Genomic DNA, 27283 nt, shown 5'->3' with positions numbered 1-27283 from the left:
TCTTTTATTTGCTACATACCTATAGAATCCTTTCCTGTTATCTTTCACATCCCTTGCCAGATTTAATTCTAGCTGGGCCTTAGCTTTCCTAACCCGGTCCCTAGCTTCCCGGACAATGCTCCTATATTCTTCCCAGGCCACCTGTCCTTGCTTCCACCTTCCACCAAGCTTCTTTTTTCCCTCTAAGTTTCCTCAGCAGCTCCTTGTCCATTCATGGAGGTGTCCTGGCCCTCCTGCTGCACTGTCTTCTAGTCGGGATGCAACACTCCTGAGCATGTAGCAGGTGATCCTTGAATATCAACCAGCAGTCTTGGGCCCCCCTGCCCTCTAGGACTATATCCCATGGAACCTTACTAAGGAGGTTCCTGAAGAGGCCAAAGTCTGCTTTCTTGAAGTCCAGGGCAGTGAGCTTGCTGCATGCTCTTCTCACTGCCCTGGGGATCTCGAACTCGACTATCTCATGACCACTAGAGCCAAGGCTGCCCTGGAGTGTCACATTTCCAACCAGTCCCTACCTGTTGATGAGCACGAGGTCCAGCATGGCACCTCTCCTTGTCGGCTCCTCTATTGCTTGAAAGAGGAAGTTGTCTTCCACACAATCGAGGAATGTCCTGGATTGCTTGTGCTGGGCCGTACTGTCCCTCCAACAGATGTCAGGATGGTTGAAATCCCCCATGAGGAGAAGGGCCTGCGAGCATGAGGCTGCTCCTATCTGTCTGTAGAACGCTTCGTTCACAGAGTCCTCTTGATCAGGCAAAAAAGCTGAAGATCCTCATCAGCATAGGAAGCGCATGGAGCTACTGTGTGATTCAAGATCACGATGTAAAGAAACATCAGAACCAAATATAACCCATTCCCTGTCCCCCTGAGCTGCAAGGTGGGAGGAGGTAGAGAAATTGGGAGTGAAGTTAAGTCTGGGAAGAAGGGAGGAGTGGAAGGAAGCTGCTTTAAAATTTGGTTTTATTTCTCATTACCCTACTCTGATTTGATTGGTAATAAATTAAGCTAATTTCCCCAAGTTGAGTCTGTTTTTCCCATGACGGTAATTGATGAATGATCTCCCAGTCCTATATCAACCCACGAGCCTTTTGCTGCATTTTCTCATCCTTATCCAGTTGAGGAGGAGAAAGATAAAGCAGATTTGGTAGGCACCTGGCATCCAGTCAGGGTCAGCCAACCTCGGTAACTTTGCTTTCAAAGTCAGATGTTAAATGAGAAAATGTTTGTGTGTCTTCTTGGATGATACATAGATTATTTTACATGTAAGTTTATGGTATGGTGAGTTTGCTGAGTATGCAGGTAGCAGAGTTACCCACTGGCTCTGGGGAGTACTGAGCTTGTCAGAACTGGAGAGTAATGGGGATTGCTCTCTTTAAGACAAGTATGCATTTACGATCAACATCTGGTTGATGCCATGCTTTCTTACCCGTTGAGTTCAACAGCCAAATAAACAATTCAATTGTTTCATAAGAACCAGATTTTTTGGCTGGGAATATCTCAGGGAAAATCCATTGTTTGTAAGGGAAACAAGTGGTACACAGTACAATTTTATTAAAGTGCTTGTCCAGGTGAAATACTTTATGAAACTGTTACAGTTCATTTTGTTTGTCCTAAAAATGTGGGTTTATGTCAGGAGATCTCAACTTCATAATTCAGTCAAACCTGGGTAGAAAAGCAGAGTTCTGTAGGTCATAATCTCATACTTTTGGTGATTACATCAGAATGAATCAAACTTATGTGGTGCCTAGGGAACATTAGGCCCTCAAAGCTTATATTTTAGTTGCTTGTTTTGGAGTTTTTAAAATGCATATAGACTAATAAAAAAAAAAAAACGAACAAAGTGAAATAAGGCTGCCAGTAAATTAAAGAGAGATGAATCCTCAGTGTAATTTGGTTTAGCTCCATAAAAGTGAGTGAAGGTCTGATGGTTTATAGCAATTGTGACTCCCACATAATCCCTTTAGGAGAGGTGTTTTAAGGATGATTCTGTATATTATACATTAATGTTTCTCTATAGTTTTTCAGTGGAAATATACAACCTTTCCCTGTAAAATGGTGAGATTGTGCTCTTTACAGTTTTTGTTTGTTAGAAATATTGCTCACTAAGGTGTGTCCATTGGAAAAACTATTAGAGTTGATTACCTTCTGTATCCTTTTTTTGATAGCGCAGTAACATAAGCTATGCATAAGACATATGTATGGTTTATATATATATAAAATACAAGTTAATACCAACTTCACTGGTATTAATGCTAGTGTTCAAATGTGATAGTACTTCAGAGACTTATAAAACAAGACATTGATGAACAATAAAAAGAATGGAATCAATGGTTATCTTAATATTCTCTTAGTCCTGTGAATTATTGAAAGCTGGTTTTGAAGCCAATGTAATGTGGAAATCTTATGGCAGAACCATTGTTTTGTCTTACCAAACATTTCCAACAGTAGCCACCTTGTTCCAGATGAAAGTATAAAACTCCTAGATTGCTATGTTGCTTTGTGGATGAAATCCACAAGTATTAGAAATAATATGGGAAAATCATCTAATTTCACCCATTCTGAATAATGGAACCTTTAACTAAAGTATCTGTTGTGGGGAAAACCTGGCCTTATGCTTATCTGCACTTGTATTTATACACTTACCTCCTTGTATTTGTAATAGCTACTGAGAGCCCCAGCAGTCTTTATATTGTGGAAGCACATTGTACAACAGATGATTTCTACTCTAGAGAGCTTAGAAATCTGAGTAAAGATGTGTAGGAGGTACAATACATGGGTAAACCAGGGAAGAATAAAATAGATCTAGTCAAACGATAGAAGGGGCAAGAGGTCTTTTACAGTTGTAAACTAGCACACAGTACATTATGAAACAATGTAAGTGTTCATTCTATGCAATACAAGGCAGAAGGGCAAAGAAAGATGTATGGAAGACTGTATTTAGAACCATCCAGAAAATAGAGGGGTTTATGAAGCTAAGATCTTTAGACCTTTCTGCTTTGAAATATTTTCCAGAGCTGAAGTGAAGAAAGAAGAGTTCTTTTTCCTCTGCCATAGTACACACTTTCCCTTCTAGAGTGATGTTTCAGTCTAGATCAGTCGCAGTCAGATAAAATTCCAATTATTCTTAATGGAACATTTTGGAAAAACATAATTTTTTCTCCCTACATTTTCCTGGAATTTAGTTGTGGGGTTTTTTTTAATAGTGCAGCTGTCAAACAAGAACTAAATAAACCAATCAGGTTTGACTTGTTTCTCTTAAATATTTTACTTTCACTCAGAATTTATACATACAGCTTTTTCCCCTTCATCAAATGCTTTGTTTTTTTAACTACGGACATTTCTAAAATATTTTATTTTGCTTCTGTATTTTCATTGAATTATAGGAAAGTTATCCTTAGATTAAAAACAATGATGTTTTTTGTTTTAAAAAATGTCTATATATTAAAGAATGTTTTGACTATCTCAAATTGAAAATGTTATCAATGAATATAGCCCAAGATGCAAAAAAAAAAAAAACAAAACCAAAAAACCACTGAAATTAGTGCTGGAAAGATCAGGAAATTGGAAGGGAAAGAGAAGATTGTATGGCAACTGCATCCTGCTGTTTCTGAGATATCCCATAGTATTTTAAGATGAAGCTTATGCTATCACTATGGAATAAATACAAGAGCAGCTCTTACGCTTCTCATACAGGTTGGAAAACAAATAACAGAGATAGTGAGTAGCAAATGTGTATGGTTTGGGGTAGGTAAGGAAAGGTTTCACATGTCAGCTTTCCCTACTCCGGAAGATAGTAGTGTCATGTTGTGAGAAAGCTCTTTCGATAGCTGGAGGATTGTCTTGCATTTCTGAGGGTTCACTTGAACCTCAGGCTCAGCCTCAGAAGGTATTTGGGGCAGCCTTTCCTTTTCCTTTGCATTTATGTGTTCCCACATAAAAGAGGTAGGTGGTATGTTTCTACTTCACAGAATATTAGGATTTTTAAAAGCAAAATAAAGCAAAACCAGGCTATTAATGTTTTCTAAGTGCTTGGGTATTGCACAAGAAAATAAATATGCAAGAGAAGAGATAGCAAGAAGGGGATAATTCCCTGATGAACAAGGGTCAAATCTGAGAGATCAATACAAGATTTGTACTTCATAACAGTTTTGTCTCACTGAAAACGAATGTCAGATCACTACTTGGCTCTCAGGTGAAAACATACATTGAAATTGTAATAGGTTCCTTTTCTATTTGTGGTTGAAAAAGAAGTGTAGCAAAGAACATTATCTAACTTAAGTCTAACAATGAAAATTGTCATCAGATGGCAGTGCTTGCCAAAGAAAATAAAACGTCACCTCTGAAGGGACTGCATGCACAGGTCTGTCACAAGAAGTCCCAGGAGGGAGGGGGCTTTTATAGGAAAATATGATGCTGAGTTTAAAAAATATCCATCCAAGCACTATAATTGCTAAATGGGGGAAAATAATCCCAGCTGTATCATAACTGATACCTGAGAAAAGTCTAGCCTCAAAATATTTCTTTTTTCCTGGTCTAACTAAACAAACTTGGTCTAAATTGAATGATACTTAGAATAAAATATCTGGAAAAAAACTCACTGCAAAGGATTTTTTTTTTTTCTCCTTTTTGTCAGGGTTGACACGTAAGCTGGGGAATTTCCCCTTTGCTAAAATACATTTATGCTTCTTGTGCTGCTGTGAGCCAGTAAAGGCTGGGATTGGTGCTGAGATAATGGCAAAGGAGGAAAACCCTTCTAAAGCCTGGTTATTAAAGTGTCTCATCAAAGACAATGAAAGCTTTGGGCATGGGTTCCCAGGGAGCTGATATTTCCCTTTGAGAACGGTTGCCTTTTCTCATGCGCTGTCTCCAGTTCACTGGGCACTGGCTTCTAATTTGAGAGGCCAATCCTGACAGGAGAATTGCTATAGCTGTTTCCTCCCTTTGAAACAAACTTAAAAAGTCTTGCTTTTCTCCACTTTCTGCCTGAATCACGTCTCATTCAGGGCACACACTAAGAGAAATCAGGGTTTCCTGGGTACTATGCAGCATCACAGCTTCTCTTCTGCTGGAGGAGTTGTCAGATGCACCAGGTGAATAGACCCTCTGAAAAGCTGTGCTAAAGGAACAGGGCAGGGGATGCTGTGGCACTGGGGCCCTTCAGGCATGTGCTACACAAGCACAGGGAAAGTTTTTGCAGGGCTCTAATTAATTCATCCTGGATACTGGTACCATCGCTAGCAAACTCAGAGAGGGGATAACCTGCTGAAAGTTGTGCTCAGGGAAACTAGAGATGGAATAGAGTGAGGGGTACAAAACAGGGAATATAAAATTTGTTGTGGTGATTTCAGCCATCTGGACATGGGTGTCCCTGGAAAGCTTACCTCCTATACATTTCTGACCTGGAAGCACAGAGGCTTCTGCTAAATTGTTTGGATTGCTCCCTGTTCTTAAAGGATGATCTGAACCTTATTAAAGCTTAAGTTACTGTATGTCAAAGACATGTTCCTTAGCATGGAAGAAACTACTTTCCCATGAAAAAGAAAACATTAACATTGGAGAGATAGTTTGACAATAGCTTAGTGTTATTATGTTTTTATTTTTGCAGCAATTACAAAAGCAGGTCTAAAAATTGATTTTGAATGTGAAGGGGGAAAAATACCTCCTGTAATGGTAGAGTTCTCAATTAGGTGGCCTAAAAGCACCTTACAAAAGTCATTGTTAAATGTTCCAAAAGATTTTCTTTAATTTTCAAAAAAGAAAGTTTTTCCTTTAGTTATTGTGTCTCCTAAAGTTTCAAATAAAAATGTATCCAGAATCTTCTACTTAAGGAACGATAATAGACTCATCACTGAAGTTTTAAAATTGGATGCATTTCTATCCACTGTATTTCGTTTTCTTACCATCATTGTCTTCTATTCCCTCTGCCTTCTTCCCCCTCTCTTCTTTGAGGGTGTTCAAGAGAAAGGGAAATGAAAAAGAGAGGTGAATTTTTACCTTTTATATTTTAAAGTAGATTTCAACATATGTCAGTCTACTATTTACGCAAAAGCTGTCGTAATTAATTTCTCCATGTCCTTCTAAGATTTTACAGCAGGGAAGCTGAGGCATATAGGGGTTTGCATTGAGAATGTGGTGCAGAATAAGAAGTAAATCTCAAGGTTTCTTACATCCCTGTCACATAATTCTTAGAAAACATTCAAGTCATCTTTCTGATCAACACAAAGCTTTTAAATCACCTTCTTTCCTTCTCATTCTCATAGGCGTTCTCTTCCCTGCCAATCCACTGCCACTACTGATTCCAAAAATATTTGTCAAGGTTGGCACATAAAAATTCAGATTGTTTGCATTTTATGCAAGAACTCTAAAGTTGTGTCATGAAAAGGCAGATTGCACTTCAGAGAAGGGGTCCAACATCTTCCTTGCTAGAAAAAGGGACTGACCAAGTCTATCAAGCAAGGGAGGAAGGGTAAATCAGATGAATCTGCAAGGAAAGTTTGGGGCTGACTGCCTCAAAGTGCTTCCATGTGAGAAATTTGAAGTTAAACAAAGCAAAAGAGAGAGCCCAAGTGATCGTTCCCTCTACTATCCTTCCGAGAATTACCTGATGGCAGCATTTATGGAGAGCAGCTGTTTGTAAGTGCTCTATAACAGTAACATTTGTATATCATTCCACAAAGACGTGTCAAAGTATTTATAATACCTGTAACATGCCTTTTTGCTGACCTTTCTCAGCCTAGTTTGGTATTTATCCTGGAAAGATTTTCTGAAATGATTGATGTATTTGGGTATTGTTTGTGTAACCAGACTAGGAGAAGGTGTCATGTTGTTTGCAGGACAGGAGCAAAGGGAGAATAGCTGGTTTCCATGGTACAAGTAACTGGTGCTATTTAGACTTATTCAGACTTGCAAGAGAAGTTTAGACATGTTAGAGCATCTTTTTGGTGCCAGATCGAACAAGCTCTCTAGGGATGGCTTCTGGTAACTAGAAAGAAAACAACCTTCTACCATAATATCAAGGTAGGCAGCTGTGTTTATCTGTTGTCATAGCTAACCTAGTATATCAAAATGCTGTGTTACACTTTACATTTGGTGTCCAACACAAGTTTAAAAAAGTAAAAGGCAGCCTTCCCACGCTCCATGATGTTGTTACTTGGGGGTGCCACAAAGAGCTAGATGATGAGTTTTCTGTCATGGCAGGTTGTTGGGTGTACAGTGATCCCTCAGGTAATACCAGTTGTGTGCCATGTCACACAGCTCAGTATTGCCTCTGCCAATAAAAGGCACCACAGACACTTTTCAGCTGCCCCAGGTATGTCCCTTTGAGACTGGAGGACATAAAAGTCGAAGTCACTACCTCAGAAGTGATACAGGCTTCTTCAGATTAATTTCTCTATTATCTTTCAGGTTTACTGTGGTTCATGACTGTTTGTTTTTGTCTCCAGTTATTCAGTTCAGTGGAGTTTGGCAGAAGATGGCTGCTTCTTCACGAGCAAGTTGCACCAAACAGATTCTACTGGTAAGAGCAAAAATCTCTTCTTCATTTCCTAGACACAGCTTCCTTATACATACAGAGATGTTGAGATGGCGGCTTGAAGGCAGTGTGACTGAATGCAATCTGCACTGCTGATTTGTTGAGGTTAATTTAGAGCTGGTATGAAAGTGGCTTTAATCCTCCAGCACTTGAAAATGAGTCTTTGATCTAAGGATGATGCACAACTGAAAAATACTGAATAATAGTCTTGCCATGTGTAACAGTGGACATCTTCTAGTGGCTGGTGTTACGCTTTTAACCACTGTTAGACCTACTTCAGTCCTTGAAAGTGAGCAAGTTAATGACCATTGAACTAGGCACTACAGTTCTTCATTATGAGCTTAAATCACTCTGCAGTATTGCTTCTAAGCAGCAATGCAAGATTTTCCGGTCAGATTTCAACCTGTATGAATCGGCCATGTGTCAGTTCTTGCTGAATTTTTGAATGTCAGTCATTTGGCAAATGAATGTCAGTCAATGGCAAAATGTTTGCAAGTTTGATACCAAAGTTACCTTAAAGAAGTATCATAGCTTTTTGTCACTGATGCAAGCTTAATTCTTTCTGCATTAACTTCTGCTGTACAATTTATATCTAAATTCGCTTAAGGACTTATTCTACATGCATATGATGGAATCTGAGCATCTCATAATTTTTAATATATGGTACATCTATAATGGATGATTTCACTTCAGATTCAAACACTTGTAGTGGTCACAACCACTGAAAAATAACCCCTGAACGTAGGTACAAACTTTATTCTGCAGTTTTTTACTACTAGCAAGTTTCTTTGTATTTTGAGTCTTGCCTCCTTCAGTTTCAATCATCACAGATTCACCCAGTGATTCTGGTGTAGTGAGCCTCTTCTCATGATTCTGATTGCAGGCGGATCTATTTGCATTTGCTTTCCATAGTAATGATTTGCATACCTAGTGTAAAGCTCTGTAACCAAGCTTGCAGTCAAATACATATCCTTCCATGTTGTCACTCAGTAGCAATTAGTATAACTTTGAATTACATGGAAAAGAAAGCTGAGGAACGGAAGAGACTTTGGACTGCAAATATGCTTGTCATATTCTAAATAAAAGTTTATTTTTTTTATATTTCAGTTTACTCCTCTTTTAGCTTACAGTGGTGTAAATCTGCTACAGTTCTCACCAGCTCTTTATTGAGGTGATAGTCAGCCTGTGAGCAGAAGTTGGTTCTTGTCCTGGGCTTTGAAAGAGAAGCTTTTGATAAAATAGTCATCTTGAAATAAGGAGGAGCTGAACCAAACGACCAAAATGAGACCCCCACAGTAGGTTCTAAAACTATAAGTTTGTGCCAAACCCACAGGTTTTGAATATAAAAGTGTTCAGGAGTGGTTCAGTCAAATATTTTCTTTTAATTTATGAAAGAAATAAGAGGTCTAGATCAAATTTACTTCTGAAGTTAAATTTATATTTGGTCTGCAAAGGATATACCAGAGATTTTGTTTGCTGCTTCTGCTTTTTAATCCTTTTCTCAGAACCTGTGTTAGCTGAAACTTTTGCAAACTAAATTCCATTTTTAACTTTAACCTGTTTTTGAGTGAGTGTCTGTATAGACAGGCATATATATATTTCTATTACTCCTTATTCTTTCCTGAAGGACTTCTATCAGGATTTCAAAATGTCAGATGTAAACACACAGCCCCACACAACTCTTGTTAGTTTTTTTTCTGGGCTAATAAAAGCAGAAAGTCCTAGAAATCTGGGGACCCAGTCTTTGAGACATCTAACAAAATTGTGCTCACTGAAGAGGGTCAAAGAGCTGGAAAGAATGTACCTATTCCTGGTTTCCTGTGTCCTGCACGGCACTCCAAGCCTTTGAAAGTTTCCTGTCATTACTTACAGCAGTGGTTTATTGTGAATTGAGCTGATGGATGCAGCAATAAGAATAATGATGAAAATGATCATTTTCCCTTTCCATGGAGTTCAAACTTTGAAGGCCTCTTAGAACCTAACAAATAAGAGAACTCAGGCTTGGAGCTTCAAAGGCAAAGAGTAAGATGAAAAGATGTTCCAACCACCCATCTAATTCCCTACAGCCATAAACAAAACATGAAACTGCAAGCCTGTATTTTCACCTTGAACAAAATGTCCCTTGCATAATACACCTCAGTGTAAGCTAGACTGTACTTCTGCTATCAAAAGTAAAAATAATACAACTTGTGAAGACAGTGTTGCACCTCATTCTGGCTTATTTATTATGATCATCATCACCTTGGAAAAAAAATACTGTTAGCTGCAATGATAGGGACACTGTCCTCAAAGCCATCCATAGTAGAAAACAGAGCTATGCATGTGTAATTGAGAATATATACACAACAGAGAGCAACACTGGGCTTTTCTGTGCATTTCCATTTCTGTGCAGCCAAGTAAGTACCTGAGGACAAAACAGGCACTGAAGTGCTGAATCAGAAGGGCAGCCCTTTGCACTCAGAACCTGGCCACTGCTGCCTCTCCATGCAAGGAAAGCAATAAAGACTGGAACATAAGAAGGTGCAGATGTGTAGTTGAAATCCAGACTTCTACAGCAACATCTCTCTAGTCAGTGCTGATGTACAAGTTGGGTAGAGCCTTGCTCAGTGTCCTGTAGTTGGTTTGTTGTTGGTTTTGTTTGTTTATTTTTTAATTAATTATTAAACACTTTGGCTTGGAAATATGTAGGGTCTAATCAACCTGAAAAGTGAGAAGACTGCCTTCACTTCTAAAGATCAGAAATGAATAGTGAATGAAAATGTCCTGAAGTCACAAATTTTCCAAGGAAGGCAGACTGTGGGCATACTCTTTTCTGTTCCTGATGTTTTCTTTAAAACAAACTGTTTTGAAGGGATAAACCAGGACACAACTGTTGTTTTGTGGAGAGTGAGGGCAATATCTATGGAGAATGAGGTCTGTATGCTGATATGCTGATATCAAAGGAAGGCTGAAGAGTTGCTTCAATACAGGCTGCTTCCAGGACTATCTAAAGCAGGGCTTTTCTAAGATCAGGAAGACACAAAGCAAAGCCTTTGGCATCCAGCCTTCTGGATGATGCATTAACTTAATGCTGCTTCTTTTGACAGGGAAGGAACATCTGGAAGACTTTAAAGACTTTTAAACTGATTTGAATGATTAATGAAAGCAGAGATGCATTTTCCCAATTGCTCACTGATATTTTAATTACCATTTTTACTCTGCATGTGGTCTTGTAAATAGTTTGTGGGTCACTCTTAAGTTTGTGAATAAATATCACTGAACTTGCCAGTTTTAGTCTTGAGAAGGCTTTGCCTGGAAATGCTGTCAGAGAAACTGTAGTGTCTTTTACAGCTGCATTTCTTATATCTGTTTCCAAGATTTTAGTAATGGGCAGGTTTTAGTGATGGGCTACTATATACACCTGAGACCTCTAATTGTTATAATTCAGGTATTCTACCACATATCTTTTTTGCATAAACTAGGTGTGTGTAAGTGTTATACCAAGGAAAGCATAATCCACTCAAAGAGTTGGCTGTATGTTATATGTCTGATGAAAACATACAAGAATCCACACTGCATACAGCCCCAAGGCACTGAAGTTCTGCACTGTATCAACAGTTTTCATGGGTTTTATTATTTCTCTGGCAGGTTCTTGAGTTTTTGCTGTTAAATATACTGTGACAGGAAAATGTATGAAAATTATCAAGGTACTTAGTAATTCTGGAGCTGTGCTTTATGAAAATACCCTAATTACTAGGAGGGAGCATTCTAAGCAATATTAGTTCCTCAGGGTAAGATGGAAACAGCAAGTTAACATGGGTTATGCTGATAGCACAGTGTTTACTAATGTAGTTGGTATTAGAGGAAGAGAATGCAGTAGATGTTAGTTAGAAGAGTTGGATAAATGCTTTATCTAAATGCCTCTGACTTTATTTTTGTAATACTTGGTGATTCTCCACATATATTCCTGTGGTGGTATTTGCTGGTAAAGATGCTGGTTTGTAGCAAATACAAATGTGAGCACAGTTGGTGAATCAGTCATGCTGGTAATTACTTAACTTTTTCTTGCTTTTTTAAAGGGGTCCAGTCATCTAGTCAAAGTTCAATAGTGATACCCTTGTGACTTGCAAATCCAAATATTCATAACCAGTAGTTCCAAAAAAACTGTTCAAAGTGCATATAGTTCAATATGGTCAAAGTACGTGTGCAGAAAACACTCATTAAAAGGTAGATTTTTATTCTGGTCCTCAGATTAAGTCATGCCTTGAAACACAAATTATTTTCTGGAAGTCAGTAAGTCAAGGTGTCACAATTAGAGCAGGCCCTAAAGTAAATAAAAATAAAAGGTTAAAAAGCTTATTAAAATGTCTGCAAAATATTATGTTGGGGGGGGGAGTAGTGAAAATGAGACATTTTCAGAAAAGATTCCTAACTAATTCTACTCATAACCTAACATTGAAAAACTTGGAGGGGAATAAAGCCAGATAATAAAAATGTCTTAAAAATTAGCATAGTTTTAAAGAATAAGCCCAGCTAGTAAATTATGTCATCAAGTTATAATCATTAACTGTATCAGTGCTACTGATTTTTTTGTTGTTGTTATCTATCTGGGTGTTGCACCCAGACAAGTGAGTAGGAGAAATACAAAAGAAATACCACTCCATACTTTGAGAAGATCAGGGAGCTTAATGATCAGAGGGCTGGATCTCCTCTCCAATGAAGACAGGCTGGGAGAGTTGGGGTTGTTCAGCCTGGAGGAGAAAAGGCTTCCGGGAAACCTTACAGCAGCTTCCAGTACCTAAGGGGGGCCTACAAGAGAAACAGAGAGACTCCCCTGGTGCAGAGACTGTAGTCATACGACAAATGTAATTTTTTTAAACTTAAAGTGGATGGATTTATGTTAGATATAAGGAAGAAATTCTTACTGTGAAGAGTGGTGAGATACTTGCCCAGAGAAGTACCTCATCCCTGAAAGTGTTCAAAGTAAAGATGGATAGGACTTTGAACAACCAGATGTAGTGAAAGAAGTCCCAGCACATGGCAGGGGGTTGGACTAGATTATTGTTAGAGGTCCATTCCCACCAAAACCATTTTATGATCCTAAAACGACTGCCTTGATTAGATGAAATGTACAATTCAGGGCTTTCATGCGCGACGTAGATGTAATAGGCTGATTAGAAGCAAAAACATATAGTATATCTCATTTCCAATAGGGTCATGTGTCCATGATGTTAGTGATTCCCTGAAGAAATTACAGGAGAGTTTGGTAAGACATGTTGCTGAGTATCTATTCTGACTTTTTTTTTTTTTTCCTTTTTGCTGAGTACAAGGAGAAGAAAATGGGTTCAAACATTATAAAAAAGCAGCCGACCGACTTTTCCCCTCAAACAATAACCAATATACATACACACGTTGAAAGGGAGAAAAAGATAAACCAGTAAGCAGCTGGAAGGACAGATGAATAGATAAGGCTATATTTGTGTTACTTTTATGAGCAATGGCAAAGAAAGTTAATCTTCAGAGTAGAATTATAGAGTATATTTCTTTTCCAGAGACCATGTTTTAAAACCTCTGACTGTGTTCGTTGGAGCAGGTGAAAGAGCTGAAAATCAAGGGGAAAAAAATGTCAAAGCCCTGTTAAAAACTTCATTATATTCAAGCAGTTAGAGTGATCTGGGCGAACTGTCTCGGTGTTCTTGTCACATCCTGGCTTGGTGGGATTTGCATGCCCACCCAGGTGGGCTGAGGCAATTTATTTGGCATGGTATCTTGGTTGTTTACAAATGATGCTGTGTATTGCTGAAGACCTTTTAATCACTGTAGGGCAACTGCTGGAGGCTGATGGGGAAGATGCCAATCAAAGGGCATTGCGATAGCCTTTCCAGAAAATCATCCACTTGGTCTAATATGCAAACCATACCCAAGGAGTTGAAGTGTACTAGAAATTTAATTAAAATATATGTATTACATAGCTTAAGTAGGGTGAAGATGGGCACATCACAGAGGGACCCATGAGAGTTTTCAGGAGATCTGAATTAAGCAGCTGACTGATAGGGAATAGCAAGACTAATGAATTTTGCGTGTTTTCTGTATTTATTTATTTTTTGTCTGAATTGAACACCTCTCATTTGCTTCCAGTTTGGCTTTGAGAGAAAGTCAGACTGAAGGTCGGAGCCTCTATAACACAGGCTGCTACTACCTTGCTAATATATTTAGGCAGCTTCATGGCTGCCAGCTTAAAGATACAAATGAACTGCAGGCAAGCAACACTGCCAGGGACCAGAGCGAAGAGCAAATCTGCAACCGTGCCCTTCCTTGGCCCTTACCATGCTGCTGCTGCTAACATTTCTGATGGTGAGTAACACATATTAGAGCTCTTTGCCACTAGTTAGTGTCCCTGACATTTACTGTTTTCCTACCAGAAAGGTTAGTGTTACACCCTGCCCAGCCAGGGTGCAAGGAAGCATACTCTCAGATGGCAGTGTTCACTAAATATCCCACTGGCTTTTCAATGAATTTAGTGAAAGACTCTGCTTACAGTTCTCAGCTTCACCCTGATGTAACTGTACCTGTTTGGTACAAACAGAGGCTGAAATCTCTTAGGTTTATCTTGGGAATTAAGATTTTATTCCTGTCTGGCTTCCAGAGATACAAACTTGCCAGCCCCATGTGGGTCAGCAAGGACAGAAAAAAGACTTAAAGCATCCTCTTTCAATTGCTGTTAAAAACTCATTTAGAATCTTTGGATTTGTGATAAGTTTTAGTTCTTAAGAAACTGAGATCCAAAATACACATCTTTATTCCCTGGACAAGGCTGAGAAAATTGCCCAAAGTCACACAGCAGAGGTTGATAGCCCTCTGAACCTCTGAGTCTGTAATAACCAGATCCTCTGGTGCCAGTAGTCCCTTGAGAGAACATGTTACTCATAATCAAATCAAGATTTGTCACAGCAAAATATAACTCCTCAGTCCCAAATCCTTAGCTTAGCAGAGTTCCACCATGTATGAGAAAAAGTCTCCTCAAACTTGTTCGGTTATCATGGGGACTCTAAAGATGGGGATAGAATAGTAACTTGAATGTTCTCCTAAAAGTCATAACTGAATAGAATCTTGACCATTTACATGACTCTCACACCTTCTTCCCTTAGAGTCTTATCCTACAGTTGTGAACAGGTTACAGAAACGCTACAGAGATCTGATAAAATCTGCCTTTCCCTGTGCTTATTCTGGCAGAGGGGAACCAGTGACGATTCCAATGCAGAGGTACCCAAGCTTGCTGCATGTAAACAATAGAGCTGACTTTATGCTATTTAGATCTGTGTTGTTTATAAACACAATGCCAGTATCCATGCATGGCATGATTGGCTGGACTCTCAGCTGGCTTGGGACTCTTTGCACTGTATTCCACTGAATGGGACACAAGTGCCTCTTATGTCCCTGTGCCCTCAAGCCTTAACACAGTGGGTGTTCTAGTTTTTTGTATCCACAGACTTCACTCTTAACTTTTTCTTAAAGGTTTAGGTAGACAGGGAAAACAAATTGACCAAAATGAGCTTTGTAGTGCAAAACAGATTTTCATAACAGAAGCATTAGATTCTTGAGGTAATTGCAGAGGCAATGTTGGCATTGAAATAAAAGTAAAGGTGTGACAATAATTTTTTGTTTATACATTGCATGTGTACAGAATTTGTCAAATGCTTCACTCCTGTTTATGTTGACTAACTTGTGCCCCTGCCTATGGCAGGGGGATTTGAACTAGATGATCTTTAAGGTCCCTTACAACCCAAAACATTCTATGATTCACCTGCATAAGCCTTTCTGGACTGAGAGGCCCCAGTCTGATGGATGCATAAGTTGGTGTGTTTTGGTTTTCCCTATTCAGTAGATTTATCTTAAAATCATCCAGAGATACTTTATAAATGAGTACAGACTCCCATGAGCTTCATCTTCAATCTCATCCACTTCTCCCCATTTAAGATCTGCAGAAGTAGGCAAGCATCAGGATACCAGGTTCAAAATCTTAAGTTGAGGGCTAGTCCGTAGCAGAAGCTGCAGTGCTATGTAGCATGTCTGGAACATGGAACATGGCACATGGAACATGGCAATCTTCAGAAGGGCATTGGACTAAGCAGCTGATTTCTCCATATGCACCTATAAAGGACAGCTCTTGAGAAGGTGAGGCAGTTGCATGGTATAGTTACCTGTGGATTTGTCTAGATTTATGTCAGGAAGGTTTCACTGCTGTTTTCTGTTGTATGTTTAGTGAGCAGCATACTGTGTTACCAGAGTTGACTTGACACTCTTGATGTAATTGGCTTCCTGGCCTCCTTTAGAGCGCAGTGGCTGGGACACAGCACTACAAGATGCCAGAAACATGCATCTTAGCACAGTGGGAAACCTATTGATCCTATTAGACTGTAACAGCAGAGAAGCAGTAAATAAGGTAGGTTTGGTCCTTTATATCAGGTAGCCAAGTTCAGGGCTATAACTAAAGGATGCCTTCCTCTTTCTCACCCTTTAACCCAGTACGATGTCGTAAGTTTCCTGCAATATATGAAAAAGAGATGTAGGACAGGAGGACTATCTTAAAATCAGGATCTAATCCTTGTAACTGAATTTTAGCCACTTAGTTTAGATCATCATTTTAAGACATTCCTCCCACCCAGCATTACCAGCAATAGATATGTGTCTCCCTGAGAATTTTTCATCCATCTATTTCAGAGTTTTAGGAAGTTTCTGCTCTAGAGCATCCCACAAAGGTGTTAATGCAGCGGGGGAGAAGGCTTGGTTTGCTACTGTCCTCAAAGCTGTAGGGAATGTGGACATCATGGGGTAGAAGGCTGTGGATAATCCCACTCTGGGTGGGATTATGGTGAGAGTAGAAGTGACTCCCCATGGCCTGGAAATCACATCACCTGTTTACCTACATATCTATTTTAGTGTAAGTAGCAACAGCCACCAGTTTTTCTGGGTCAGTGTTGTGAGGTGGCACAACTAAAAGCTGGGCTTTACTCACTGCACTGCTATTTTCCATCAGTTCTAGAGAAAAGGTGACAAACCGCACAAAGCATACCACAGGATGGATTTGGCCGAGTGGCTGCCAGTTGAATTGCTCAAATCTGTATCATTCATCTAATTGGACAATGTGGGAAAGAATAGTGCAGAGATGTAGCAGGGAAAATCTAATTAGATTATTGCCAGGGGAGATTTATTGGCCAGATACAAAGAAATGAAATGCTGATTTATGCCTGTCTGGGATCTGGTCCTTTGTTTCTAAAACATGTCAAGAGAATATTGTTAAGAGATGTTAAATCTAGAAAGCAATCTTTACAGTGTGTTCCAGGAAGAGTAAAATGTCTAAAATTTCACTTACTAGGGACTGAACTAAACAAACCACAAGAATTCCCTCTCACACTAAACTCCCAGGGGCAGATTCGTTGACCTCTGCAAGCAAAAAAAGGAACAGAGAGTATCTGCAAAGTCATCATGGAGTCAATATAGTAGTAAAAGAAAAAGGAGCCTGGAGGACTCTCACTCTCTATTTTTGTCTCTGCCACATAAAAACTGTGTGATCTTGGTCAAATCAATGAGGTCCCTGTGCTCTTGACTAATCAGTGGAGTTTATCTGAATAGCTGAGAACAAAAATTTTCCTCAGCCCTGCTTTCTAACTTGGTCTGCTGGTCTTGTACTTTTCCATAGGTCTTGAACAAATCAGTAGCATGCAGTGAAGGTTACTTAAAGGTTGATTGTCGACTACTTTTGTATCTTTGGACAAAAAGCTCCCTGTTCAGTTCTGTGTGTTACTATTTTTATGAATGGCAATTAGGATTTAGAGTGTTATAGAAGCATCAGTGGAACCAAAAAAATGATGCTACTAAGGACTCTGGACATCATCCACTGTTGTTGTTTTCACACTGTCCTTTAAAACAAAACCCTGCTATTCTATAAGTTGAAATAACCTGTCAATTTTTTAACATGAAGTAGCACAATGTGTCCCAGAGGCAGTGGGGGAGCTGATTTTGCCTTGGCAAGATTTACGATAAGGGATTCTCATGAGTGCTGAGGCTAAAGGAAGATAAATCCCCAAAGGCAAATTTTACCAATAATTGAATTACAAAACCATTATCATGTGCTGAACAGAACAACTTTATGGCTCTATTGTGACAGGATAAAGCTTGTTAGAATATTTATGTTCACAGGACAACTTTGGCATAAGGATCTTTGAGAGTATGTTCTCTCTTCCACCTGCCTGTTGCAGCTTATTAGCCTTTCTGTGTAATGCAATGTATATGAAGATGGAGTTGTGCTCAAATTGGGGTTGGGAAGAAGGAATGCTGAAGGTCAGGAGACATCTCAAAAGAAATAGCACAGTAATCACAAAGTCATCTGCAGAATGCAACTAGAGTCTAAGTTCCAGAAGGAGAATCAGGACAGGTTTCAGGAAGTGGAAGAGAGGGCACAGAGGCAAATGATAAGGGGTCACTCAGGATTTTTGAAGTGATATGCCGCTTTTCTGTTTGGTGTTGCATTGCAGCCACTTCTAACCTACTCTGAGTCTGTGTCAATAAGCTCAAAATGCCCAGAAATATGTGGATCTCATTCCACCCACCTTACTAGAGTCATGCTGTTATCTGTTATTTATCTGACATCCTTTGCTGCATGAACAAATCATACCTTATTCTGTTCAAAAGAAGGTGAGAGATGGTTGTAGGAGTCCTGATTCTGCATTTGTTCATTTCCTCTGAGCAGTGGGAAAGTGGCATAAGATCTCTGTTCTCATATAAAGAACAAATGACATTCGCATTGGTTCTGTCTGTGAAAAGGGAATAACATTTCTGTTCTTCCAGGCTTTCATTCTGGGCCATTTGCATTGGATATTCTGTAAAATAACGTTGTCATTTATTGCCTAGCTTAAAAGACCTTTGATCTTGGCTGCTGTGATCATATATGGTACAAGAAATACATAAGAAACGTTTGTCATCAAGTTTCTTGTGCATGTAGTCCCAGACTGTGTCTGAAGTCAAGTATCCAAAAACAAGGGCACCCAGCCAGAATGCCCTTGAGATGGAGCCCTGATTGTCTGTTGCTTCGAGTTCTTTGTTTATTAAACATGGTGCTTTGAAGTTTAGTACACCAAGTGGAAGCTTTTGCTATCTTCACAATGATGCCTTTTTGCAGTTCGGAGTGGTCTGACTGCCTTGCAAACCTCATCAGTTCCCAGCATCCATTAACAATTGCTTTTGTCCCTAGAAGTGAAATAAGATAGAAGAGGTGGAAACCCCAGGATAACAGGGTCTCTATTGAATTTTCTTGGCTCACAAGAGCTGACAGGCCAAGAAAGCCAAGGTTTTAGAAATGTTTCAGACAGAGAGATGGCAAGGGGTTGGTCACCGCAGAAATATGCCAACTAGCATTTACTGTGCAATGGGCATTGCCAGGCTGCTTTTGTTTAGTTCAGACTAGTTCTAATCCAGAGGATGATTCGGGGTCTTTTCCCTGTGCTGCTTCTCATGGTGAATGTAGAATCTGCATTGAACAATTACTGCACTGCAGCCAGTGATATCAATTTGTGGAGCTCTCAAGTGCAGATGACTGCTTGATAGTGATTAAAATTTTAGAAGGCAACTTTGTAATAGGACTGTGGGGGTCCTACATTTTTCATAATGTGAGCATCTTCTGCCTAAAGGCAGCAGGGTCACTGCCTTGCACTCCTCTTGGCTTTTTAAATCCTCATTTTCCCCAAAGATATCTTTTAATGGTTTTTTTTTTTTTTTTCTCTCTCTGTCTCTTTTTATTTTTTTTTCAAAACACCCAGACAATTATACCAGAAAAACTCAAAAAGCTAATCCCAAAAATACAATAGGCACCATTCAGCAGAAAGTGTTGAAAGCATATCCCTGGTGTACTAAAGTTTCAGGGAGTATTACAGAAAGCCTGAGATTAAAGAGATGGACAAAAGGGCATGCTGGCATTTTACTATAAAGTGAAAACATAGACCACGGCAAGAAGAAAAGTTTGTGGGTATATGAACGATTGGTCTTTGAGAATGGATGCTAAAAGGAAAGAATAGAAGTGAGAAATATGAGAAGAAAGTGCTGCCAGCATAGCTAACAAAAATTGCTCAGAATAGGGCATGGCCAAGTTTTGGACTGCTGTTTATTTTTAGAGAAATTTCTGAGAGACATCAATAACTTGGTGGGTCCCAGAGTGGTGTTCATCCATACCCTTGATCATTATAGGATACTTAGTTTATAGACTAGCAAAAGCACAGTGCTTTTCTTTGTTTAGCTTGTGAAGTGTAGCTTGACCAGGTTGCTTTGTCTGTGTGCACAAAAGATAATGAAGTAGAGCAGGCAGTTGTATCATGTTAGATTCACTGAGCTTGAGGCTTTGGTGTTATCTAGGGCAAATCCAGCATGTAGTTTTCTCTTCCATGTGTGAAACTTGTATTTATTGATCACTCTAGTTTTGGTATAAGAACCTTTGAACCTGATCAGTCAGGACTGGAATTTCTTTGTAATCAGTTAGGTTTATTAATTTTGTTTTATACTAATGCCATGGGCTTAACGCTGTTACTTAATAATACTAGGCTTGTAGATGTACAGTGTCTTCCTCAGCTTCTAGGGATGATTGGGGTTTTTTCCCCCCAACCAAATGAAAAAGCCAAGAAAGCTCACTAAAAGTGTAGCTGCATGCTCAGTGGTGGTGTGATAGATCTGGTTGACATACTAAATATTGAAGATTTCTGATATATATTCCACAGTTCCTAGCACCTTGTTTCCAGTAAGTGCCTTAAGAACTGATTTTCCTATGCATGTAAAAGGATGTGTCTGTCCTATAGGTGCAGTGCAACCAAGAAAAGGATATTTATCTCCTGTACATGCTCGTTGTGGTCAATATTGCATTCTGAATGTCTTGTAGCTTTTACATCCATATAGTAAATAATAAAGCTGAGGTAAACTATATAAAACGTGTAAAACTCTGAGAGAAGGCAGCACAGGACATTCTATTTCCCCTTTACTTACAGTCCATAATTTGTCTGTAATTCATGTTTTGAACTTAGGTAAAGATATTTCAAGTCTGCTTTGGAACCTTTATGTGTTCACATGTGGTCAACTGTAGTATAGGTGTCCAGACATCTTATATTCAATGGAGAGAAACAGCCTTTTCTAGGATAAAGCTTGTGTTCTCATGAAGTCATATTTAACACCGTTGCGATGAACCACAGTGCAAAACTTCCTGTTTCTCCCCACTGCCTGCAAAGATAGTTGTGTGTGATTAGCTCAGAATTAAATATCTGTAGTGTATAACTGGGTAGGATGAATATTACTTTGTGTGGCTTTTCAGGTGTTATGGAGGGATATATAGAGAAATATCACAGGGCTAGCATGGAACAAGACAGCACAATACAAGAAAATGTGACATTAAAAAAGTTCTGATCAGTAAGTTCTTAGCAGAGAGTGGTATGTTTCCCGATGTCAGCTGTGTACAGCTAATATTGATTTCAACAGATATGTATTTGTATTTTACCTGTCTTTTGCAATTGATTGTTATTTATATTATGGGTCTAAGTGTGACCTTTTGTTGTCACAAGTGAATTAAGCCTATTATATATCAAAGCAGTGAAATGTGTATTTTCTATGGGAGGAAGAAAGATCTAGCAGATAGGAAGACCTGGATATGGTTGTTTCCTCTACCTCAGATGTCCTGTTTGACTTTAGGAACTCCCTTAGGTTCTCTGCACCTCAGTTTTCATCTTCATTTGTCATCACTTTTCCAATTTACAGAGGTTAGGCGATATCAGAAGAAAGCAAGCCCTTGAATAGATGAATAATGTTTATCACCAGTTATGTTTCGGCCATCCTTGTTTTGTACATCCTTGTGACAATTGATGGCTTAATTCTGCCTTGAGTTGAAACTTCTGCAGTCCTAGTAACTGGCTGTCACAGTTAATATGCAGCTCACTGCAGCTGTAGCCTTCTAGCTTTCAGGGTGTAGTGGGTTCAGATGTTTATATCCTGCTTTTAAGACATTTAAAGTTTGATGTAAATTATAGCTCATATCACAAGTGAAAACAACAATCATGTCTCATCCGTCAGTGAGACATCTCATTCTGAATTAGCTGACTTTGCCCAAGAAGATGCAATAGAGAAGTGTCAGAATAGCACTGTGAGGAGGAAACTCACAAAGAACCTGACTGCAGAGTCTCAGGCTTTCATTAGGGCAACAAGTTCTTTGCTGGATGAATACCATTGTTGCGTGTCTCTGAGGAGACAGTGTGTTCAAAGCTGTGGAATATAATCGTTGTTTCTTTGGAGAGTTCACATCCCCATGGGGCTGTGTGAGGTCAGGAGAAGGTATGTGCTGCAAAGCTGTTCTGTGTCTTCTGTAATAACCCAGTTCCAGATGTGCTTAAAGCCAGCTTGAATAAACAAGAATAAAAAGGAGATACGCCAAATTACAAACTTAGGCCTTCTGCAGTTTTTCAGAGGTGCTTGTCACTGACATCCATCTGCCTTGAACTGAATTATTACTAGCGGGTCCAGCATTTTGACCCTAAATGTGTTGATGTTAGCAGGTGAATGAAGAATGCCTCCCTTCCCGCCCATGTGGTATCAATTATCAGGAAACAGATAATTTAAATATAAGTTGAAAGGAGAAAGGAGAAAAAGACCTTGCCATAAACGTTATTAAAAATGGAGAAGAGGTGGAAGCAGTGCTGGCTCAGAGTCTTTTCTGAAACTTCCATTCCTCAGCAAAGGAGAACAAAAAAATCTAAACCTTTTCGAGCTAGAGAATTGCTACAGATTTTGTCAAGCATAGCTAAGGATTAATCAGGACACAGTCTTGTTAACATTTTTATAATGGTTATTAGGTAATGTGCATGATGATTAAGGGCTGGAGCTGCCTCTGATTGCAGTCAGTGGGAACTGAGTGAAGGTCTAAATCGCTGTTTGAACTTCACTTTTGATTTCCCGAAAAATAATGAGATTTTGAACAGAACAACATCTAATTTATCTATCACTAGAAATGAATTGTTTCTCTTCCCTCATGCAGCTAGTAACTTGGAGGTCAGGCAGCTAACAAGAAACTGGTTGTTTAACCTTTAGCCTTAATCTAGGATTATGACCTGGATGATAGAGCAAAGACCAGAAACAAGGCTGATTGTCAGAGACACTGCTGAGGCTGCTGTTTAATGGGATTAGCACACACTTGCAGTCTGTACTGCCATAATTCAGACTGTCTACCAATCCACAGACCATTTGGACTGTCCCAGGGAGTTGTCAAGGCCAGCAGTGGCAGTGCAGGGGAACCTCAAAAATGGAAGCAAAGCTTGAGTCCAAGAAACCCTTATTTGCAGTGCTCATTGACTTTATGTTGTTGCTTGTTAATTCAGACTGAATGAACAGTCATTTTTTGAGTCAATCTGAAACTTCTTTTATTAATGGAACACTGTTTTTATTAGATCAGAAGTGATAAAATGTCTCGATGAAATGGGGTTTTAAAATATCTTAATTAATGAGGGAACATTGATCATGAAGAGTGTCAATTAAGCAAATGTGCATAAAATGTCCAATATACAGGAACAGCTATAATTAGTATGCTGGCAAACACTATTATCTCATCAATTAAAGTCTTCTTTATCCCACCCAGAACTGAAAAGCATCCTTCTGATGAAACCAGGAGACACATCAGAACATCAGGCACCAACAAGAACAGAAACAAGTTTCCAGGTGGAAATAAGTGAAGTACAGGGGTCAGAAATAAAGAACTCATAAGTACAATGGCATTGACTTGATAAAATGGTAGGATTTCTTTCAAATTTTCAGGTTTATTTTAGGGAAAACTCCAAAATGCTTTCAACATGATCAGCTCTTACTTGTGAGTTTGAGTTTAGGTTCAGCTAAACAGGACCTCCTGTGGAATTAATATCTCAGACATTCATGATATCTGTTGTTTTTAATGCCTTTGTATCAATTTGTCTTTTAAAGGTCTATGATGGGGTCTGGTAGAGAGCCTGATCTCGTGCACCTGGAGGCAAAGACAGTGGATGGTCGTAAGTACATCAGCTTTCAAATATTGCCGTATTCTGGACTGCCCTTATATTCTTGTAACCATGTGATATCATGATAGAAATCTGGCTTCTATTTAGTGATTCACTCATTTAATATGAGGGATTTGACTGATTCAGGGCAGGTCTGCCAGAAGAGAAGCTTTTCCAGCAAGGCAAAAAGTTGGGACAGGCTGTGAAAGGAGCTGAGAACATAGTAAGGAAGAACAGATGATAAGCAGTAATTGGCATTAGCGTATACAACACTATTCTTTCTTCCTATGTGATTTTTTTCATAGGAACATGGCATTGTGTTCCTGGGTCACAGAGTCTAGCTGCTGCTGTTTCACACAGTGCATAATATCACCTCGTTCATAGCTTTACAGTTTTAACAGACCAGGGATACTCTGCCTTAGGTACTACCTTTGAAAAAACGTTGTTTATCTCACTTTAGAAACCTTTTAATGATCAGCTTAAGTATATTCTTTACTGTTGTTGCTTGTCCTGTCATTGTCCTTCACTTTCATCAGCTCCTCTCCCTCCTTGCTTTGCCTCTTGAGGTGTTTTTCTCCATTCCAGGAACCTTATTTTACCTGCAACTCCAAAATATTCTGCTAATTGGCTGTAAATTCTCTCAGGCACCCTAAGCCACCCGCTGGCCTTTTCTCCTCCCACCCATGCTTCCTCAAGGTTTATCTTTGACCTCCACTGCTTTTGCAGATCTTCCTCCATGGATTTCTTTTCCACAACACTGAATTGCCTCAGGAAGGCATCACACCAAAAGCCTGGCTGCTATAGATCTTGTCATTGTAATTCCATATTGTTTCTTCTGTAAATAGCAGCTTTGCTGCAACAGAACAAGCAGATATTTACCATTTGCAATATATAGGTATTAATGTTGCAGTTAATTAATTCCTTTAAAACTGAAATTGTAGCCCCAAATGCAGTGGTGTTACTTAAAATGTGCATTTTGTCACTGGAAACTGACTGAAAAGGTAACTGTAAGGTAACCTGGTTCTTAGCTAACTGAAATTTAGCATAAAAGAGAATTTTTTGGAAGATGAATTTTGACAAGAAATAGTTGTGATAGAAACCATAAAGTTTAAAAGGTCTTTCCATTTCAAGATACGCAAGATTAGTGGAAGTGAAAGAATGTATTATCTATTTCTTATCATTTATGATCTCTGATGATTATTATTTCTCCTGTCAAATTCACTTACCTGGACATGGCAGCAAGGCTGGGAACATGGGGCTTTTTCTGGACATGCTAAATGAGAATGAAATATTCCAACAGAACTCTCTATTTCAGCACAAGATATTACTGGTTTAAGGCATTAAGAATTTGGGGTCATTGAGGTAAGGCACTAAAGCTGATGTTTAAGGATCTATATTCTGGTGATGCTTTTGAGGGATGTTCAGCTCACAGTGGGCACAGAAAGTGCCATGCTCCAAATGCCTTGAATGGTCTTGTTCGAGTTCTTAGGCTATAATAAGAACATTTTGCACAGCTGTTGGACATTTCTGCAAAAGACTTTTTGACTGTTTAACAAATTAGTAAGCTTTATGACAGCTTTTAAGTTGGAAACCAAAAAACAGGTAGATGAAACTGGCCTCACTGAGGAGTTGGGCATGTTAGTAAAGAATTATGGAATTAATTATTGCTTATTAGCTGAGCTCTGGTAACTGATTCTGTGCACTTATATTGGCTTAGTTGTGAGGCAGCACAGCTGAGGTTTTTCTGTCAATGAGGCAGTGCCAGATCTACTGATGTAAATGTAGCGGTGGTGTCAAACCTTCAGCCAGTGTCACCCCTCTTGCAAATCACTCATTGAGCTGAAACTTCTCATGAGTCAGAAGGTCTCTAGTTCAGCATATTGGCAATATAAGAAAGTGTGTTGGATTTTCAGTAAGTGTATGCTCTGTTTTGCCCATTTTTCCAGGAAGCATTGGTCTCTGGCAGAGGACTATGGTGGGTAGCTGCAAGCAGTAACCTTGGAACATAGCGCAGTATTTTTTGCCAGAAGACATTTGGTAGCACTGCAGGTCACAGGACTTTGAGAAAGAGACATGCTAAGAGTGTGCACATGGTCCATTACTCTAGTTACCATGACCAACTTCATGTATACAGGTCTGTTAGTTACTAGAGCCTTCTTCTAAGAACTAAATCAGTTTCCTTTTCCTGGATGAAGTAATCATGACCCTCCAATAGATGAACAAACATTTCTCCTCTGGAATGAAGGTGTGTGGCTGCCACTGGGGTGATGGGCCGAAGTGTGCTGAAGTGAGCTTTTTATCAAGCTGAGAGTAATTGGCGAATAATTTTTTGTGGGCTTTTTTGTGTTGTTTTTTGATTTAGGGTTGGGTTGTTTTGTTGGTTTTTTTTTCTTACTCTTCTTGCATTTACTTATTTATACTTTGTTTGGAATATCTCTTTTGAGAGTTAACCAAGTGTAAAAATCTAATAAAGGGATTAAATTTGAGCAGGTAGACTTGCCAAAACAAGGCAGGGAGAAACAAGAGAAGAAAGGGGAGCAATGTGGAAACAACCACACAATCTGTACAATAAAATAAAAGATCCTGAAGTGGAAATATAAGGGCTAAGCAAAAACCTGCTGAACTCAGTACAAATAAGAAAAAACACCTCATTCTGGTGCTGGTATCTTTTCCAGCAGAAGCTGAGTGGTACAACTGCAGCTTTAGGTGAGAAGAAGTAGAAATGTCAGCAGAATATGATGGTAGCCCATCTCCCTGGCAGGGTTGTTTGAGAACATCTATCAGCAACAACCTTAGTATTGGGCTTTCCCTGCTAGAAAACCAAGAACACTCTGTGTTCCATGATGATGATCTGTCTGTGCATTTTATTTATTGTGTTTATATACATAATGTAAAAGGTTTACAAGGCCCAAAATAGGAGTGTCTTACCAGGCATAAATCAGTATAACTTCAGTGGCATGTTGATTTACACCTGCTGAGGATCTAGCTAACGATGTAATACCTGAGCACACATTTTCGCATCTATATTTTTTTTCCTCGGGATCAAGAAAGCTCTGGATTCCTTCTGGACATAGTGTGTCTCATCAAACTAGGGCGCAAGTAGTAATGAACAAAATGAGTACAGACTCCGCAATTTGGTTGTACTGATGGAGATATATTTGCAGGACTAAACATTGACATTTATGTTTTTAATCCTACTGTGTAATTTTGGAGAGTACCAGGCAAATTTTATCTTCTCAAACGTGATTTTTATTTTTTTTTTTTTTTTTTAATTTTATTTTTTAAAGGCTTCAGGCCCAATCTGCATCAAGCTGGGGCTGACAACACAGTGGTAAAACTGTTTTTTCTGGTTGGAATAAGTTCATATGAATCTTATCTTACCTTTCTGTTTGTACACTTGGGTGTTCCTGGTGTTCCACTTTGATTTTGGAACAGGATCAAAGGCAAGCCAGCAATGTCAGCAGGAATTGTGGATATTTTTTGCCTGTTTTCAGGTCAACACCCCAGTAAGACAATTAATCCCCTACCGTTCTTAACCGCACGATAAGCTTCTCTTTGTTATGTTCACCACCGTAGACAGCAAGCAGAGCGACTAGTGGAAGTTAAATCTAGTTTTGCTCAAATGCAGATTGAAGTGCTTTCTTCCCTGTTCACTAATTAATGACATGTGGGTTTTAGGTTTTTAAAGAATGCACAAGTCCTGAAAGATCCTTAATTATGGGCTTAT

At 39.1% G+C, this 27283-nt stretch overlaps 1 protein-coding gene across 4 annotated transcripts in view; it reads left to right on the top strand.

The window, feature by feature from the left end:
• The window catches only part of LOC115608805 (VPS10 domain-containing receptor SorCS1), a 288946-nt gene that overhangs the window by 184523 nt on the left and 77140 nt on the right, over positions 1 to 27283 (top strand). For all 4 annotated transcript variants that reach the window (XM_032919968.1, XM_030488155.1, XM_030488153.1 and 1 more), the window contains exons 5-6: positions 7443 to 7516; positions 23504 to 23568. In XM_032919968.1, the coding sequence (XP_032775859.1) occupies positions 7443 to 7516; positions 23504 to 23568 (139 nt within the window). The remainder of the gene's footprint in view (positions 1 to 7442; positions 7517 to 23503; positions 23569 to 27283) is intronic.

Source organism: Strigops habroptila, chromosome 5 (assembly GCF_004027225.2).
Source record: "Strigops habroptila isolate Jane chromosome 5, bStrHab1.2.pri, whole genome shotgun sequence".
In the NCBI taxonomy this organism is placed as follows: domain Eukaryota; kingdom Metazoa; phylum Chordata; class Aves; order Psittaciformes; family Psittacidae; genus Strigops; species Strigops habroptila.
Note: the sequence above shows the minus strand (reverse complement) of the source record. Positions and strands in the feature narration are given on the sequence as shown.